The 17473-nt window shown below is 34.5% G+C and overlaps 1 protein-coding gene across 1 annotated transcript; it reads left to right on the top strand.

Moving 5' to 3' along the window:
* Positions 1-1879: 1879 nt before the first annotated feature.
* On the top strand, positions 1880-6750 carry LOC120298043 (olfactory receptor 13G1-like). Its single transcript, XM_039321386.1, has 2 exons — positions 1880-2013; positions 4109-6750. The coding sequence occupies exons 1-2, from the start codon at positions 2008-2010 to the stop codon at positions 5063-5065; spliced, it is 963 nt and encodes a 320-aa protein (XP_039177320.1). The 5' UTR covers positions 1880-2007; the 3' UTR covers positions 5066-6750.
* Positions 6751-17473: the final 10723 nt, after the last annotated feature.

Below are 17473 nucleotides of genomic sequence, written 5' to 3'. Positions count from 1 at the left end.
AATTAATGAGTGGTGGTTAGTGAAAATTGGGTTATTTGTTTGATTCTAGGCATTGTACAATACTTTAAAAAACAATAAATATAGAAAACATTAATTATTAAAAACAACAATTGTTAATGATGACATGGTTTGCTTTCCTCTTCTTTTTACTCAGTTTATTTTAACTTTTTGTTTTTATTTATTTTTTTTTTCTCTTTCACTTTGCTGCACATAATATTAGTTTTATCCAGAAAGGGAATAATGCAAGCAGTATGCATGATATATTGTATATGTGCATTTTAATTTTTTATTCAAAGCAGCTAATGATGTGCTTAGGAAGCATAGTCATTGATTCCTGGAACCCTTGTCAAGTGGCTCTCTCAAGGAAATTTGTCTTTTAAATTCACACAGTTGTAATGAGTGTTGCTTTCTAAGGCTGTTACAGGAAATAAAAATAGCTTATCAGATAGTGATCCTCAAACTGAAGTTTTCAGTGGCAACTTCAAACATGAAAGAAGATCTTCCTCCCAGGACCAGTGTGGCAACTGGCAAAAAGCTAAACTTAGAGGGAGAATTTTTTTTTTTTGCATTTTTTCAGTAAAAGCAACTGAATAATATTTCATATGTTTTAATTCTGAATACTCTTTTTTATTTTAATTATTAAATATGTAGTTATGTTTATAACTATTAGAAAATTGTGATAATCACTAGACCAAATTGCACTGATTCTATCCATTTGACATAATGTCCCAGTGTTAGAGGGAGAGGGAGAGGGAGAGGGAGAGGGAGAGGGAGAGGGAGAGAGAGAGAGAGAGAGAGAGAGAGAGAGAGAGAGAGAGAGAGAGATGTTACATAAGTATAAGTCCCTAACACAGAAAATCATTGGGCAGGCTCCATCCCAGACCCATTGACAAAGTATCAAAGTGGGGGACAATCTCATTTTTGCAGGAATGATGTTATACAAGGGGGGGAGCCACTATGGAGAATGTTCTTCTTTTTTATCCTAGAGAAGGGAGCTGATAACATATTCTGCCTTCCTACTCTGCTGGATTGGGTAGATATAACTGAGAGATGACAGTCCTTCAAGTAACTTGGTCTCAAGCCATAAAGGGCTTTAAAAATGACAACTAACAACTTGAATTAGACCCAGAAATAAATTGACAGCCAATTCAGTTCTTGCAAGACAAATGATACATGTGCAAATCTAGACTTGCACAAAACCAAGCAGGCTGCCATATTTTGAACCAATTGAAACTTCTAATACTTTTCAAGGGTAAACATGGCATTAGTGAAGATTGGAGGTGATTAGGAACAGGGACTTTTAGCTTATCTTTCAAGGAAAAAATATAACAAAAACTTGCTTCAAAATTAAAACATGTTCTCTGTCTATAAGTCTAATTGGGTGGAATAGAAATACATTATTTCTGCATATTTGCTCTGGGTTTATGTCTGTAAAGCAAGTAGGTTTTCTAAATAAGCTGATTATTTGGAAATGCTGTCTCATTCCAGAGAAACTAAGTTGAGTAACACCACTCCTAGCATTTCCTTCTCTTCAAGGATTTAGAAATACCTACAGCCAATGCACACAATATTAAAAAGAGTTGGATTCAAATTAGTCATACGAAGAATAGATTATTGCCATCTATAGGACTTGAGTTCTCTTTATTTCCATAAATATAATATAAACATGACTACGTTGCAACAGAATTTCATCTACCTTAAAAGAAAAAAACCCACAACAGAATTGTCCAAAATAATGATTCATTAATATAATTGCATCAGGAAATTCTGCAAATTGGAACAATTATGATGAAGCTCCAGAGATAACACTCCCATTGGCATCCTGACTTATATAATGCAAGTTTCCACTCATCATTGGCTTGATCCACAAGCAAAGTTTATAACAGGGCAAGCCAATTATCAAAGGCCATTATGATGTAGAAATGATTAGGAACTGAACCTTGCCAGATGCTATGCTGACATTAATTGTAAACTCACATATGGGAAAATTCCACAACTTTCAACAATATGAAGGCAAGTATTTCATATAATTATTTTCCTTCATTCCAAGTAGTTCCATAATTCATATATGAAGCATCAAAGAGTTTTAAGGCCTTTGCTATATACAGTAATGGTGGACAAAATTATTTCACTGGCATCTAGATTTGAAAATAAAGTGAACCTGTTGAAATCATGAGAGTCAGCTTGGTATAGTGGATAAAACATCAGACTAGAAATCAGGAGACCATGAGTTCTAGTCCTGCCTTAAGCCCAAAGCTAGTTGAGTCACGTTCAGCCAGTTGCTTTCTATCAGCCTTAGGAAGGAGGCAGGCTTCTGAAAAACCTTGCAAAAAAGACTGCAGGGACTTGTCCAGGCAGTCGCCAAGAATCGGACATGACTGAATAACAACAATGAAATTTATTTAGGGATATTTGTTAGGAATCATTAATTTCATAACTAAGCAAAATCTGACATATTATAGTTACCTACTTTATCAAAATGGATCTATTTCTAGTCCATAGCAATAAATATTGGGAACTTGCTAGCAATTTGCCTTTTCATGGTAACTTGAGTCACCTTGAGAACTTTGAAGCATTTCCACAATTGGAAATGCTTCAATGCATGTTCTTCTTTCAGAACTTCACCTTGAATTGTCACTTGAAGATATGGAGACAGTCTCTAAGTGAGGTGAAACAAAAAGAATACAGCCCCTTGTCTTTCCTTTTGAAAGCACGGAGTTTCTTTGCTTCATACAGGTGTTTGTTATCAGCAGTAGAAAACTGAAGAATCCATTTGAATCCTTGTACTGAGTTATTAAGACTAGCATGCAATTATATGCAAATCTGAGTGAAAGAGACTACCCTGATGATGCTGGCAGATGCCAGCGAAAGCTTGGTTTTATTCTGGTTTTATTAAAACTTTTTATAGTTTTATAACTTCCTGGTGTTCGTATATTTTATTGTTTAATATGAGTCTACCCAGGAATCACTGTTTTGTTTTTAATATTCTTAATAATACACACACACACACACACACACACACACACACACACACACACACCGAAACAAATATTATTTAGATCAGTGCTTCTCAAGCTTGTCAGCTTTAAGATGTGTGGACTTCAACTCCCAGGATTCTTTAATGGTCTGTCTTCTAGAGGTATAATCACTTTATTTCACTAAGTATTTAGAAATGTCCACATTAATATAATCCTCCATTCGCATTCATAGAAAGCAATTGTATCTTCCAAATGTCAATATAGGAAAAATCAAACAAATAAGCATACCCCTAAATCAGGGGTGTCAAACTGCTGGCCCGCAGGCCAGATGTGTCACAAGGAAACCGTGCCCACCCCATTGCCAGCAATGGGGAAAAAGCTTCGATATGTCGTGTGATGTCACTTGATGTCGCAAGTTTGACATACCTGCCCTAAATTATAAGATGGAGCTTTCATCATAAGAAAGAGCTTCCATCAAAAATCCACAAGAATAAATATAGATGGAGGCAATCATTTTACTTCATATCATAGCTTAACTTTTTCATCTTCCTTCTTTTTTGCACAATATTGAACTAAACAGTATTAATAAATTAAAAAGGTAGAATTGTCATATAATGTCAAAACATAAATGAACAGTTCATAAGATTCTATACTGTATAACACCACAGTTTTCTTGTCTATACATGAGAAAAAAAAGAGAGGAGGTAGTTAAGAAATTTAGCACCTTAATATGTAGATACATTTTTAGTGTAGAACAGCTGAAATGTTATGTTACAAATGGTAAGTGGTATTAGACACCTCACCTTATCACTAAAGTTTTTGTTTATTTATTATTCCATATTCCAAAAATGTATTAGAAACACTTTTTAAAAAACCCATTAAGAATTTAGTGGATTTCAGTTCTGTTGATTACCACTGATACTACCAGAACCAAAAAGCTTCTGTTAATGATCAGAAAGATCCAGGTTCATCACTATTGTAAACTAATCTGAAAATAACTACATAATCAGATATCAGATTTCAATTTTCTGATAGAGAATTAGGGAGGGAGAGAGGAACTGAAGAATAGCAAGATAAATTATTGAATTATGCAACTATGTTGATTATTACAGTAAAATGTGTCTTTTTAGGATAGCAGCTACAATAATATTGAAATAAAGAACAAGAGTGTCATATTGGAGTTTATCCTGGTTGGGCTATCTGCAACAACTGAAATACAGAAACCCCTCTTCTGGGTATTCATATTCATCTATGCTATAGCCCTCATTGACAACTTCATTCTTATCCTGACCATATGGACTTTCAGGAAACTCCACACACCCATGTACTTCTTCATTGTCAATTTGTCCTTAGTGAATGTACTCTCTATTTCAGTTACTACTCCTAAATTGCTCTATAGTCTTTGGACTGGAAGAAAGACCATCTCATTTTATGGATGCATTGCACAGAGCTATCTGTTTATATGGGCTTTAGGAACAGAACTTTTACTTCTCTCCGTTATGGCTTTTGATCGCTATGCAGCTATCTGTCACCCTTTGCAGTACACTATGATTATGAGGAAGCAGGTATGTGCTTCCATAGTTATTGGAGTGTGGGTTGTAGGATTGGTCAATTCCTCTACACATTCTGGACTTATGTTGCAGTTGTTTTTTTGTAACTCCAATATTATCAATCATTTTTTCTGTGACATACCTCCATTGCTGCACCTCTCATGCTCAGATATAACTCTAAATGAGTTTATGTTATCTTTGTCAGATGTTATATTTGGGATTGGTTGTTGTGGGTTGACTCTAACATCATATTTTTTTATAATAAGAGCTATCTGCAGAATCCGTTCCACTGAAGGGAAGAAGAAAGCATTCTCCACTTGTTCCTCACATTTTATTGTAGTTAGTATTTTTTATTCCTCTGTAATCTATACTTATATCAGGCCCTCTTCAGCCTACTCTCTAGACCAAGACAAACAAATTTCGCTTCTTTATTCAGTGATAACTCCTGTTGCTAATCCAATCATATATTCACTGAGAAACAAAGATTTCAAGGAAGGATTGAGAACACTCACAAAGAGAATTAGCCTACTCAGTTGATTCAAAACCGAACTATGTTCTAAAGCAGAATTCTGGAAAAGCAGAATTTCTAATGAATAGGTACATTTTCATTTAATTCTTTTTTATCAAAATATTAATAATTAGAATAATGGCTTTTTACCCTTTCTATAGTGGCTAAAAAATAAGGAAGTAGGATTAGGTATGCTTGCATCATTCATAAAAATAGTTAAAATAGATAAAAACATCTAATAAATAGATAAATAAAAACAAGAATTCTGATATTTGTACAAAGATCAATGTGAAATGTTTTTACAGGCTTTATAGTTTTCTTTTTTGATCCTTTAATGGAAGTAAACACATTTTTGCAGGAATATATAGATATAGTGCATAATTTTAATGGGAATAATGTATTTATTTAATCAGTGATATCATCGAAGTAAGTAAAACTCTTATGAAGTTATTGTCATCAGGCCATGACCCCTACTGGATATGGTATGTTTAACCTAATACCCTCAAGAAGAAATAAAAGCTTCTAGTGAATTTTAGAGTGAATGTGAACTTAATCTTAGCCCTAATCCTATATGCATTCAAATCAAAACTAATTAAAGAGAATAATTAATGGATCCCCAAGTTTCATTGTAGTTTGCAAATAAATCCTGTTTTGTACATTATGAAATTGGTAAGTCTAATAACTTTAATTTTAATTTTATTTATTTATTTATTTATCTATTTTTTTATTTAAATAGGCAACTTAAATGGGGAGAATCCTTTTTTTTTTACACAGTGACTTTTTTGCCTTTTCTAAAAGGTTTTATTTTTGTGGAGATTTTTTTATCAGTTTTTTTAAATGAAAGAAAAACAGCAATATTTTAAATCCTAGCTTTACTTTTTCTGAAAGTTAAAGATGTGTTTCTTGGCAAATTTTAACCAGAAAATATACATGCACACATACATATGTGTGTTTGCAAAGTTTAATTGATAACACAAATACATATATACACAAATAAAATTTTGGAACTTTAAATAAAGTTTTATGTTTCTCCAGCAACCAATAAAATTAAGACAGCAACATACTTCAGATTGCAAAATTTAACAGGCAAATTGGTACAAAACACAAGGAAAAATTATGAATGGCATCAGAAACAACATACAACCAAATTAATCCATCCAACAGTGGCTCAACCTTCACTTTACCCAGAGCCTGGGAGAGTATTTAATAGTTTTTTGAATATGATCAATATAGGAGCCATCTTGATCTCTGGGTATAAATCATTCCTAAAGTCATCTGTTTTAAGGGAGAAGGCATGTTTTCTGGATCCTACATGATGTCAATGCTTAAACAATGGGACCCAGAGCAGAAACAACTACAGAAAGATGTTCTGTTATATAACCAGTGTCTATGCTATGAAGGACCTAGGTGTTAAACAGCACTGTTGATTAGGATTCTGATAATTCTGATAATTGGTTTAAGGATTCTTGTATTGAAATGACAGAAATAAAATTCAGGCTTCAAGTTATGGAAACCTTGATAAAGAAATGACAAGCTTACAGATGAACTACAGGATCATAACTACAGGATGCATACATAAGTATTTTTGTAACTTTTGTACTTTTTCTCTTGTAAGCAAGTGTTTCTATTATATAACTAAGTAAAACTAAGAAATCTATATATGCTTGCTTACAATTGCATTTGGGATTCTTCCAGTTTTATGAGAGAACCCATCTTTGTCCAGCACTGAATAAATGTGTGACTTAGAGAGAAAATCTGAATTCTGTCTTTTTGTTCATGCTGAGCCACACCTGGTCTCTGATTAACAGCACTTTGAATTGCACCCAAAGACCAATTGGTAACCACTGCAGCATAAAGAGAAGTGGAGTCACATGGACATCATGAGACTTCCTGTAACTCTAAATTCTGGATTAGCAGTAGCTTTTGAGTGGTCTTCAAGAATAGCCCCATGTATATTTACCTTGAGTAATCCATTCATGAGATGATTAGAACATGTGTAACTATCTGAAGGGCATCCTGGTCCAGGAAATGGAACAAGAAGTATTTGTGCAAAGGTCCACTTGGACACAGCTACTATCTGGTCTTTGAGCAGAACTGGCAGTCCAAGATGCCCCCAAGCTATGTACCATTTGGGGAAGTGTCAGCCCTTACAAGACAAAAATTCAAGATATGTAAAGCTAGGTAATCCAAATATATGCTGCCCCTCAGCCTAGTCCCCCAAATCCAGTTGCACAACATCCAGGTATTATAACAAATTCCATGTTTAATATGCGTTTCCTTTTCAATGTGTGCAGATTACCAACAGGTACTTGAGGGTCTGCATTGTATAAAAACAGAAGATTTTTATAAAACAGTATATGATAGGTTACAAGTTATTTTCATGAATCCATAAGCTATATCCCAAAGTGTCTAGGAAGAAAAAATATTTTTTGTCCATTGTCCTTACACTAGGACATGGATATTCTCAAGAATTGCTATAGAAATTTCTAGAATAGGAGATTGATATGCAAAATGATAGCCTAAAATTATTGCTTGAATCCCTTTTAGAGGAAAAAGAAATGAAGTAAATTATTATTAGTTAGCTTCAGGACTAAATGAAGAAATCTATTATTCCTGTCTATCTAGGGTTTTTGTTTTCCTTAAGAATCACTCATTTCCACTAAAAATACATTTGTTAAAAAAGCATATATTACAAACAGCTAGCTTATATATATTACCCCATTCTAGCAAAACTAAGCTCAATAGCACTGCTCTTAGAATTCTCTTCTGTTCACAAAGTTGCAAAGTTCCAAACAGTCAGTACAAGCAAAATTACAAGGGACTGGATTCATATTTATTCATATGAAGACTTATTTTCTAGACATCAATAGAATTTGTATTCTATTTGTTTCTGTTGGAATATTCATGAGCAGGAAGAGTCATGTGGTAACTCAGTCAGCCAATGTGAAGAAAGTGCTTCTGAGTCTGTGCAAAAGGGTATTGAGTTAGAAGCTGGATTTTTAGTCTCAGCTTTGTCTCTGTGTCTCTCTGTAAGAAGTCTTCATTAATCTATTTTGCTGTAAAGAAGAATGTATGGTATTGTAAATATTTTGATATAAATATAAAGAAGTTATTATGAATCAGCTAAATGCAGTCAACTGTGAGAGCTTCTGATTTATTTATATTTTCAGCAAAAGAAAAATTAAAATTGTCTAAAAGTTTATGGGCCCAGAGTTTTCTAAGAACTGCATTGTAATTTAAAGCTGGAAGAAATTGCCTGTGTTTAAAAAGTATAAGAACAAGGCAGAATTAGCAGAATGGCTGCAATGGAATTTAAGGAAAGCTCTGTGCCTTGTTTGGGCCAGAAGAATTACATTGTGTGGGCTGCTAAAATGGAATGTTTGCTCAAGGCTAAAGAGCTGTGGTATATCGTAGAAAATCCACCACAAATGTTTGCAGCTGCTGATCAGAAAAGTCATGATCAAGCAATGGCTTATCTCATCTTGAATTTAGATGATGAACAATTTCTAAATGTTGCAAATTTAAAGACTGCAAAGGAGATTTGGTTGAAGTTGAGAGCTATGCACGTGAATGTTTCTGCATGCAATATAGTGCAATTGTCAAGAAAACTTTACAGGGCCTGTTTGCAACCAGGTGAATCTGTGGAACAGCATTTAAATAAAATGCAAAGTTTATTTTTGGACTTAGAACAACATGGACTAAATTCCTTGAGTCCCAGAAGGTTTTATTGGTGTTGAACAGTTTAGATAAAACCTGGGAGACATTTTCTGCAATATTTGAGTGTAAAGAAAAGCAAGACTTAAATTTTGAGGCTTTAAAGGCATGTTTGCTTAATGAAGAAGAAAAGCAACATTTTAGGAACAGCCATGAGGAGGTGAAATTCCTGAGGAGGGGGTCCAGACTGCAAGTCTCCAGAGAAGAAACAAGGAGCAGATGGGACCAAGTTGCATCAAAAGAGAGATTTTGCAAGCAGAGAGCTAGCAAGAAAAGAATTGCTACATTTGTGGAGCAAACACACATCTGAAAAGAAACTGTTTGCAGAGGAACAATTTGCAGCAAAGGACATTTGTGCAAGCAAAAAAGACTGATTTGCAAAAGGAACATTTTGTTGTTGCAAAAGTTTGTTATAGCAATAACAGAGACAAGTGGCTAATAGATAGTGGGGCAAGTCAAACAATTGTTAATGACTCTGAATTATTTTGCAGGTTAGTTCCAGTAGCACAAGAAGCTGTGGCTTTGGCAAATGGCCAGAAAGCAAAAGTCATCGGAAAAGGCGATGTAAAAATTCCATATTTGGAATCAAAGTTTACCAATGTGCTTTGTGTACCTGAGATGGAACATAATTTGTTAAGTGTGTCTAATTTAGACAAACAAGGTTTTGGGACCATTTTTGTAAATGGGAAGTGTCTCATCAAAAGGAATGGAAATATTTGTGCAGAAGGCATAAAGGAAGATAATCTATATGTATTGCAGGGACAAAAGGTTCAATGTTCCCATCTATTTAAGAATGTTGCAGAGCATGATTCATGTGTTCATCTTCTGCATAGAAGACTTGGCCATGCAAGCTTTAAAGTTTTGCAGCAAATGCAAGAGTTTACAGAAGGGCTAAATTTGAAGGGATGCAAAACATATTTGGATTGTGCAGTATGCAAAGCATCGAAGTCAGAGGCATTCCTAGTTAGTAAATATAGCACAAGATAAACAAAAAGGGCTCTAGAGCTGGTCCATGCAGATCTGGTGGGACTTATGCAAGCCAGTTTGGAAGGAGCAAAATATGCACTGGTAATTCTTGATGATTATAGCAGGTATAGTTTTTGCTACTTGCTTAGAGGAAAGACAGAGGTGCCACAACAATTCAAACAGTGGGTAAGTTTTGTAGAGAGAAGGTACAGACAACAAGTGTGTCAGTTGGAAACTAACAGAGGTATTGAATTTATGTCAACTAAATTCCAACAATGGTTGGGGCAGTTGGGGATAAGACACAGACATACAAATCCTTACACAGCAGCAGAGAACAGTGTAGCTGAAAGAAGGAATGGTGTTTTGCAAACAATTCATTATTAGAGGATTCTGGTATGAGCAGGTCATATTGGGGAGAAGCCATATTGACTGCCAATTATATAGTTAACAGGCTGTGGAGTTCCTCCATTAATAATACTCCATATGCCATTCTATATGGGAGAAAGTCATCACTGGCACATTTGAGAATTTTTGGAAGTACTGCATGGGTACATATCCAAAAGCAATCAGAAGAAAGGGACAGCAAAAGGCAAGAAAGCTCAGGTTTATGGGCTATGAGCTAGGGTCAAAAGGATATCGCTTTAGCGATAGAAGTAAAAGAATTGTAATTTCAAGGTCTGCTAATTTTGCAGAACAAAATTGGGACAGAATTAATGCAAATTCTGGTTATGTCTCACTTAATGACAGTGATCTATTTAATGACAATAACTCATCTAATGATGGAAAAACTGATTATTGAAGATGTCAATGTTCAGGGAGGAGAGGCTGAATAAGACATGAAGCCAGATAGACTTGAGACACAGGAGCAGTTAATACCATGTAGGTCAGAGCGATGTAACAAAGTAATTCCACCTGACAGGTATTCTGCCAGCAAGGTAAAGATTTGCAATGTGTGGTATGAGCTAAGAAGTTATAAAAAGGTATTGGCATTACCAAAAGCTGAACAAGAAAGATGGAAGGAGGCCATGAATAAAGAGATGAAATCCATGGGAGACCATGAAGTATTTAAATCAGTGACTTTGCCATAGGGAACCAAAGCTGTGGGTTGTAAGTGGGTATATAAGAAAAAAGGTATTGCCAAATAATGATGTACAGTATAAGGCCAGGTTAGTGGCACAAGGTTTTTCACAATTAAAGAATGTGCACTATGATGAAGTATTTGCGCCAACTGTAAAAAGTGAGAGTATAAGATTAGCATTGGTGTTGGCAGCGGCATATAAGCATAAAATCTGGCACTTTGATATCACAACTGCATTCTTCAATGCTAAGTTAGAGGAAAAAATTATATGATCCAAGCACCAGGATATGAAATTGCAAAACCTAACATGTTGTATCAATTAAACAAGGCTATTTATGGGCTGAAGCAGTCAGCCAGAAACTGGAATATCTGTTTAGATACTGCTTTAAAGGGTATGGATTTAAAAGTTGCAAAGCTGATAATTGTATATATACTGGACAGTTAAAAGGAGGGAATTGTCTACTGTTATCATTTGTGGATGATCTTTGCTTCATTGCAAAGGGTGCATCACAAGTCAAGGAATTTGCTGATAAATTAGGAAAGAAATTCGAATTAAAGAATTTAGGAGAAATAAAAAAATATCTCGGTGTAGAGATACAGAAAAATGAAAAAGGTGGTTATATTCTCAGTCAAAGGAGAAAAATTGAGCAGTTATTGGAAAAATATAATATGAAAGATTGCAATACTGCTCCCACACCCATGAGTACAGATTTTTATAATAGTTTAAGTGCGGACAAAGGTGAAACCTATGATCAAGAGATATATCACTCAGCAATAGGGAGTTTGTTATATCTATCACAGTGGTCCAGACCAGACATAGCTTGCACAGTAAGCATTTTGAGTCATTTTACTGCTGCACCTACAAAGTTACATTGGATGGGTGTAAACAGGGTTCTCAGATATTTAAAGGGAACCATAAATTTGGGTCTTCAAATACAGATTACTGGGAATTGAAATTAAACTGTTATGTAGATAGTGACTATGCAAATGACATAAATATGAGAAAATCAAATTCTGGGATTATAATATTGTTTGGAGGGACTCTGATTGGATGGAAGTCCAGAAAATAAACAACTGTTGCTATTTCAACAATGGAAGTAGAGTTTATTGCTTTATCTGAATTATGTTCTGAAGTAACATGGTATGTACAGTTGTTGCAAGATTTAAATATTAATGTAAAAGAATCTGTAAAGGTATCTGAAGACAATGCTGCCTGTATAAAAATGGCAAATGGTGACAGGGTGAAGAACAGAAGTAAACATGTAGACATTAAGTATTGTAATGTCAGGGAAGCTGTAAAAGGAAAATTGATTAGTTTATATTATTGTTCTTCTGAGGATAATTTGGCAGACATGATGACTAAATCATTGGGTGGTATTCACTATGGACAATGTATTAAGTCAATAGGTCTGATGTCTCTTCATGTCATGAAGGGAGAAGTGTTGGAATATTCATGAGCAGGAAGAGTCATGTGGTAACTCGGTCAGCCAATGTGAGTCTGTGCAAAAAGGTATTGGATAGAAGCTGAATTTTTAGTCTCAGGTTTGTCTCTGTATCTCTCTGTAAGAAGTCTTCATTAAGCTATAAAGAAGAATGTATGGTATTATAAATATTTTGATATAAATATAAAGAAGTTATTTTGAATCAGCTAAATGCAGTCAACTTTGAGAGCTTCTGATTTATTTTTTCACCAACAGATAAATTAAAATTCTCTAACAGTTTCTAAATTTCTACTTCAATTAAAATTTTACTAGACTTGAAGCTCACATAAATACATAAAATGAACAATAATTATTATGATTGGTGTAATTATGAAGATGCTCCAGAAACCAATAATCCAATGGAATCTTCACTTTATGGAAAGCCAACATGCTAGTCAACAGCTTGGTCCACAAAGCATGTCTAAAACAGAACCAAACCAATTTGTTTGTTGCCATTTTTTTTCTGGTAACAATGAATAAGATCAATTCCTTGTCAAACACATAAGCTGAAAATAATTCTAAATTTCAAGAAAGAGAAATTATAAGAAAATACAGCAGCAATAACAATGCAGGCCAAGTATTTAATAGAATCATTTTTCCTCATCCCAGCTACATCTTTGAGATCTTTATCAATAGCAACAAATAGTTTGAAATCCTATAATGACTGATTGTGGAAATAAATATTTCATTGGCATATAGATTTGGAACTAATATTGGCCAACTTGAAAAATTCTTATTGTAAAGAGTGTGCTGGGAAACATTCACCATATAACTAATAAAAATACCTTGAATTACAGTTGCCTATCTTTATTATGATAAATCTATAACCAGGCTATAAATTTATTCATAAGGAGTTTATCCAGTGATTTGCATTTTCATATTAGTTTCTCATTTTCAAGACTCAATCAGAATTTTCAAACCAAAATGTTTCATGTATACAAGCACAAGGTAGGTAATCCCACTCAGCAGTATCTGCAAGAAGGATTTGGATATATTGGTAGATCACTGATTAAGCATAAGCATTAAGTAGTATGCTGTAGTTGCTGAAAAAGCTAACACAATCTTAGGCTAATTCAAAAAATATAATGTCAAAGTCACAGAAAATTATTGTTCTGCTCTACACTGCATTGGTGAGACCTCACTTGGAATTCTGTGACTAGTTCTGGTTGCTATAATAAAAGTAAACTACTGATGAACTGAAAAGAGCGCAGAGAAAAACAACAAAGATGGTAACAGCTTTGAGAGAAAACGTTTAAGTAATGGTTAAAAGAATGGATGTGTTTAGTGTAAAGAAGAGAAAGCTAAGGAGAGACATGCTAACAGTATTCTAATACCTGAAGGCTGTCACATGGAAGTATATGTGAATTTATTTGCCATAAACCCCAAGAACAGAACAAGAAGTAGTGTTACAGAGAAATATCATATAAAGAAAAAAATCCTGATCATGAGATCTTTTAAGTAATGGAACATTCTGCTTTGTGCAATAATGGATGGTCCATTAGTGAAGGTTTTCAAACAAAAATTGGATAGCCATTTTTCTGTGATGGTTGGAGGACTCCTTTTGGGCAGTGGGGTTCTAATAGAAGAATTCCAAAATCCCCATCAACTTAACTCTGTTGTAATTGTCACAGAAAAAGACAATATCATTTAACATATGTGAAACCCAAGGATTTTTTTTTTAATTTGGTTACAGACAGAACTTTTGATATAAGTCAGTTTTGAGATCCATGTTACTTTTGATGGTCCTTCGAGGTACAACTCAATGTTGAAGAAAGAGGAATGAGCTGGTATAGCTAGAGAATCATCAATTATATGAGTGGTTAATTCTGTAATTAACTTTGGGATTACCAAAATTGTTCCTTCTTTCATTCCCAATATTGTGGACTCCAACTCCCAGAATTCCTGAGTCAGCATGGCTGGTTCAGAAATTCTGGGTATTGAAGTCCAGAAGTCACAAAAGAGCCAAGGTTTCCTATCCCTGCTCTAGGACACGGTTATATGTAGGAATCTCTATGGAAGTTTCCAGAATTTGAAATTGATATACAAAAGGATGGTTACCTTTTTGACCCCAGGCCAGCCAAATGAGGCTGTCAAGGTTCTGTCTCAGTGCCTAGAAGATTTGTGGGTTTGTATGTCATGGACTCAATCATGCCAAATAACTATGGATGTTTAAACCACCCAGATCTAAGAATATTCCATCTTTGACTTTGGTTAGTACACAACCTGGGGATCTTCCTGGACTCATAGCTCCTGCATGAAGAACAGATGTCAACTGTTGCTAGGAAGGCCTTGGACATAATTCCATTTGGTGCATCAGTTGTGCTCTCTCTTAGATTGTGGGGCTATTCAGACAATCACTCATTCCTTAGATACCATACAGCTTGATTACTGCATTGTTGTCTACATGGGGATGCCATAGAAGAACACCCAGAATCATCAGCTAGTCCAGAATGTGATGGTGTGGGTAGTAATGGGCATGTCTTGGTATGCCCAATTAACACCTTTACTTTAAAAGCTGCACTGGTTGTCTATTGCTTCTGGGTGTGATTCAAGGTCCTAGTTGTTACATTTAAAGCCCTTATAGCATGGTCATGTTCACATGAGAGACAGCCTTCCATAACATCTCCCTGGACGACCTGAAAGTTTGGTCAAATGGTTCCTTATGTTAAACAATGTCCTCTTTCATTGTACTCTGTAAGATCTCTACAGTAGCACCTACTCTCTGGAACAATGTTATGTCAAGATCTAGATGGCCTCTATTCTGCTCTTGTTTAGAAGAGGTTTGAAGCCTGGGTTTTATCCAAGCCTTTGGGGAGGAATAGGGAAACTCCTTCTTCATCATATTTGCCATTTAAAAAAAAAAAAACATTATTGATTTTATGTTATTTATTTTATTTTTTATTGAAAATTTTTAAATTTTACAAAACAATACAGTTCCCTTCCCTGAGCCCCCCCAACCCTCCCATACCCTCCCCCGACCTTCCCAGAGCTGAATACAGGCTTAATTAAAAAAAATTCAAAAAATCTTAAAACAGATATAAACCATTAACAAATCTAAATACATTAATTAAACAAGTTGTGAAATAATTAACAATAATATATGTATAAAAAGACAAAAATACAAGGAAATACAAGAAAATAGGAAGAAAGAAAAAAAGAAAAAAAGAAAAAAGAAAAATAAGAAAAGAAAAAAAAGGGAAAGTCTATAAAATCTATAAAATATCTTAAATTTTAAATATAAGTTATTGAAAAGCTAAATAATATTTTTTTATATCCAACCTATATTGTATAAAGTCTATCCATTTTTTCCATACCAAAAAATACTTCTCTTGCGATTGGTCTTTCAAGAAAGCTGAAATCTTTGCCATTTCTGCCAAATAAGAAACTTTAAAAAACCTCTTGCAAGGTAGGCAAAGATTCCTTCTTCCAACATTGCCCTACTAACAACCTTGCCGCTGTAATTAAATTTAACATCAATATAGTCTCTTTAGTATCACAATTAGAAACAATACCTAACAAAAACAATTGTGGGGTAAATTTTACCCTTCTTCTAAAAATTCTTTGGATATTCCACCATATCTTAATCCAAAAAGCTTTTATATTTTTACATGACCACCAGATATGATAATAAGTAGCATCCGAACATCCACATCTCCAACATTTAGGCTGTAAGTCAGGATACATACGAGACATTTTTTGTGGATCAAGGTGCCATCTATAAAACATTTTGTAAAAATTTTCCCTTAAATTTTGGGCTTGTGTAAATTTAACATTCCTCACCCAAATAATTTCCCAGGTATCTAATAGAACCGATTCATCAAAATTTTGTGTCCATTTAACCATACATTCTTTAACTAATTCTGCTTCTAAATCCAGTTCTACTAACACCCCATAGATTCTCTTAATATGGGTTCGTCTTTGATCTTTTATTTGTTTTAATAAATTCTCATCTTCTCTAAGCAAACCCACGTTACAATCTATCTTCCACCTCTCCACTATTTGTCTATAATGAAACCATGAGTAAATAATATTTTCTTGTATTAAATCTTCCAACGATTTTAAATATTCCATCTTTGACTTTGGTTAGTACACAACCTGGGGATCTTCCTGGACTCATAGCTCCTGCATGAAGAACAGATGTCAACTGTTGCTAGGAAGGCCTTGGACATAATTCCATTTGGTGCATCAGTTGTGCTCTCTCTTAGATTGTGGGGCTATTCAGACAATCACTCATTCCCTAGATACCATACAGCTTGATTACTGCATTGTTGTCTACATGGGGATGCCATAGGAGAACACCCAGAATCATCAGCTAGTCCAGAATGTGATGGTGTGGGTATAATGGGCATGTCTTGGTATGCCCAATTAACACCTTTACTTTAAAAGCTGCACTGGTTGTCAATTGCTTCTGGGTGTGATTCAAGGTCCTAGTTGTTACATTTAAAGCCCTTATAGAATGGTCATGTTCACATGAGAGACAGCCTTCCATAACATCTCCCTGGACGACCTGAAAGTTTGGTCAAATGGTTCCTTATGTTAAACAATCTCCTCTTTCATTGTACTCTGTAAGATCTCTACAGTAGCACCTACTCTCTGGAACAATGTTATGTCAAGATCTAGATGGCCTCTATTCTGCTCTTGTTTAGAAGAGGTTTGAAGCCTGGGTTTTATCCAAGCCTTTGGGGAGGAATAGGGAAACTCCTTCTTCATCATATTTGCCATTTAAAAAACAAAAACCATTATTGATTTTATGTTATTTATTTTATTTTTATGAGCTACCCAGAGCCATTGAGAATTAGATGGCATACAAATTCAATTTATTGTTGTTTTTGTTATTTATATTCTAAATATGATAAAATTAGTATAGAGATTAGATATACAGTATTCATACTATAACCAACAAAATAAGCAAAGGACATTTATTCTAAAAACTAATTTATTGCATAGTTAGTTTAATTATGATGATGTCCCAAAGGTCAGTTTCCCAATGGCACCATCACTTTATGTAAAAAAGTCCCCTGACTAGTCATTACTTTGGTTCACAAAGTACATTCATAACTGAACCAACTCAGATGTCAGCAGAAATTATGCTCCTTGAGAGGAATAGGATCTGATCCTTTGCAAATGCCAAAATTGAAAATAATTCTAAACTTCAAAAAGTAGGAAATTTCTAGAAAAAGTCATCAACAATATCAATA

The sequence above is a fragment of the Crotalus tigris genome, unplaced genomic scaffold (genome assembly GCF_016545835.1).
Source record: "Crotalus tigris isolate CLP2741 ecotype Arizona unplaced genomic scaffold, ASM1654583v1 scf7180000023738.1706062, whole genome shotgun sequence".
NCBI lineage: Eukaryota > Metazoa > Chordata > Lepidosauria > Squamata > Viperidae > Crotalus > Crotalus tigris.
Note: the sequence above shows the minus strand (reverse complement) of the source record. Positions and strands in the feature narration are given on the sequence as shown.